Source organism: Cupressus sempervirens, chromosome 7 (assembly GCF_028749045.1).
Source record: "Cupressus sempervirens isolate cs-2001-9-10 chromosome 7, ASM2874904v1, whole genome shotgun sequence".
Lineage (NCBI taxonomy): Eukaryota > Viridiplantae > Streptophyta > Pinopsida > Cupressales > Cupressaceae > Cupressus > Cupressus sempervirens.
In genome coordinates, this window is record NC_143124.1 from 451,129,865 (window position 1) to 451,131,653 (window position 1,789).

General features: G+C 34.9%; 1 protein-coding gene across 1 annotated transcript; it reads right to left on the reverse strand.

The window, feature by feature from the left end:
- Positions 1–372: 372 nt before the first annotated feature.
- On the reverse strand, positions 373–1,472 carry LOC149547511 (F-box protein At2g02240-like). Its single transcript, XM_089791677.1, has 3 exons — positions 1,228–1,472; positions 1,014–1,135; positions 373–892 (listed from the first exon to the last, which is right to left on the reverse strand). The coding sequence occupies exons 1-3, from the start codon at positions 1,381–1,383 to the stop codon at positions 490–492; spliced, it is 681 nt and encodes a 226-aa protein (XP_089647803.1). The 5' UTR covers positions 1,384–1,472; the 3' UTR covers positions 373–489.
- Positions 1,473–1,789: the final 317 nt, after the last annotated feature.

Below are 1,789 nucleotides of genomic sequence, written 5' to 3' on the forward strand. Positions count from 1 at the left end.
GAAAGTAAAGAGTCCAAACAAAGTAATCTATTTTTTCTCTTAGATATATTATTTTAGTGGAATAGTTTCCATATTTCACACAAACTCAGTTAATGCAAGACTTGGTAGGAAATAGTTCACTTTTTACAATTTTGAATAGAAGAGAATGTGTAGAAGATATAAATCTTAAGACATATTAACTTTTAACGTAAAAGATAGAATGATAGAATGTATAAAATAGTTGAAACAAAACATAGAACAACAAACTATAGTTATTATATACACTTTATCTTCATATATATATATATATATATATACAGCACCAACATTTCTAAAATATTATAATGTCCAATCAAGATTATATTTGATTAAATAAACAAAAAATAATAATGATTGAAGGAAAATCAGAATATAAAATTCACACAAATAAGTGTCAACATAGTTTATACATGTCAATACTATTATTATTAGAAATTATGGTTTAACAGAATAAATAACTTGATGCAGTTTCTAGCGTCTAGGTGTAAGCGTTACTCCATCTAATAGTATGCCTTTCTTATGGAAACCACTGTCCACATTTCGCATACTCACTTCAATCGCTGTCGCGCTGCTTGAATTGAAGGATCCTAGAACAAATTCACTCCATCCTTTTTCTGTAGCTCTACAAGGAGTCCTGATAGGATTCGAAACTGACTTGTTGATATTATCCAAATATACAGCAGAATCCATCGGCATATCGTTGCCAACTTTTAAAGAAAATTTGAAGGGCGTTGGACAATCGGTCAGCTTGTTTCTATCTATCTTTAGAACAAACGCCGCGCTGTACATCGTTTGGGGAGTCAAAAGCGTGCAGTCAATGCGTTGCCACACTTCAAAACACTCTACATCTTTTGCCTGAGCAGCTTGGTCAAATCTAGATTGTTACCCAAAAGAATTTTTTTTTAAAAATTAGTAATTATTATACCCAGAAATCATGTGAATATATTGGATTTGTATAATGAGGAAAATGTAATTGCAATGGCCTACTAACGTACCTGGAGTCGTCCGTTGCGACCCATTGCCAGCAGCGACTGTCCATACCCCCATTGATGTCTAAAGCTTTTGCAGACACCATGAGGACTACCTTTTTATAGGTTGATCTATCCAGCCAAACCCTCTATATTCGTGACAGATAACAAATTGACGTCAAGCTACTTAACAGACAGCAACTGAGAACAAGAGAAATATAAAAATATGAATGCCTTATACCTGTGTTCCTCCTTCTATTAAGAATCCCACCCATAGCCTGGACCAGAGCTCTCTTTTTGAATTATAAGGCACTGGGGAGACGGCCTTGTCAAGGATTTCACGGTAATTTCTGGGAATCCACTGATCCCACCACTGTTCACTATATAAATATGACATATTTGTAATTCCAGAGAAATATTGCTCGTAATTCAGAATGGAAAACCCTTATTTATACTATCCACCGCATAAAAACAGTAGCTTAGTTTGCAAGCAACATTTTATGCGATAGCCTACTCCTCTATAAAAGCAGTCTACTTTATCCTTTCCACCCTAGCAAAATATTCCGATTTATTTGGCCAGATTTGCCATTATCCCTGTCCCATCAAATTCAAATGAAGACGTTCTCAGTAATTGTCCATTTTCACACGCATCGAATTTTAATGGCGTTGTTTTCTTCTTTAAATATATTCTCTCCCACCATTCTCCACTGCCACAAAAATGCAATATGTAGGTGGATGAGAATACGTAAAAAATTGTGTCGCGCAGCTGATGCTCACTTTTAAAGCTCGGAGTGATCGAATAT

Bases quoted from the DNA above. Each gene is read 5' to 3' on its own strand.
- LOC149547511 (XM_089791677.1), bottom strand. From the start codon at position 1,383: ATGTCATATTTATATAGTGAACAGTGGTGGGATCAGTGGATTCCCAGA. The intron at 1,136-1,227 runs GTATAAGGCATT...TCACGAATATAG, and splicing joins TAATAGAAGGAGGAACACAG to AGGGTTTGGCTGGATAGATC. The intron at 893-1,013 runs GTACGTTAGTAG...GTAACAATCTAG, and splicing joins GTCGCAACGGACGACTCCAG to ATTTGACCAAGCTGCTCAGG.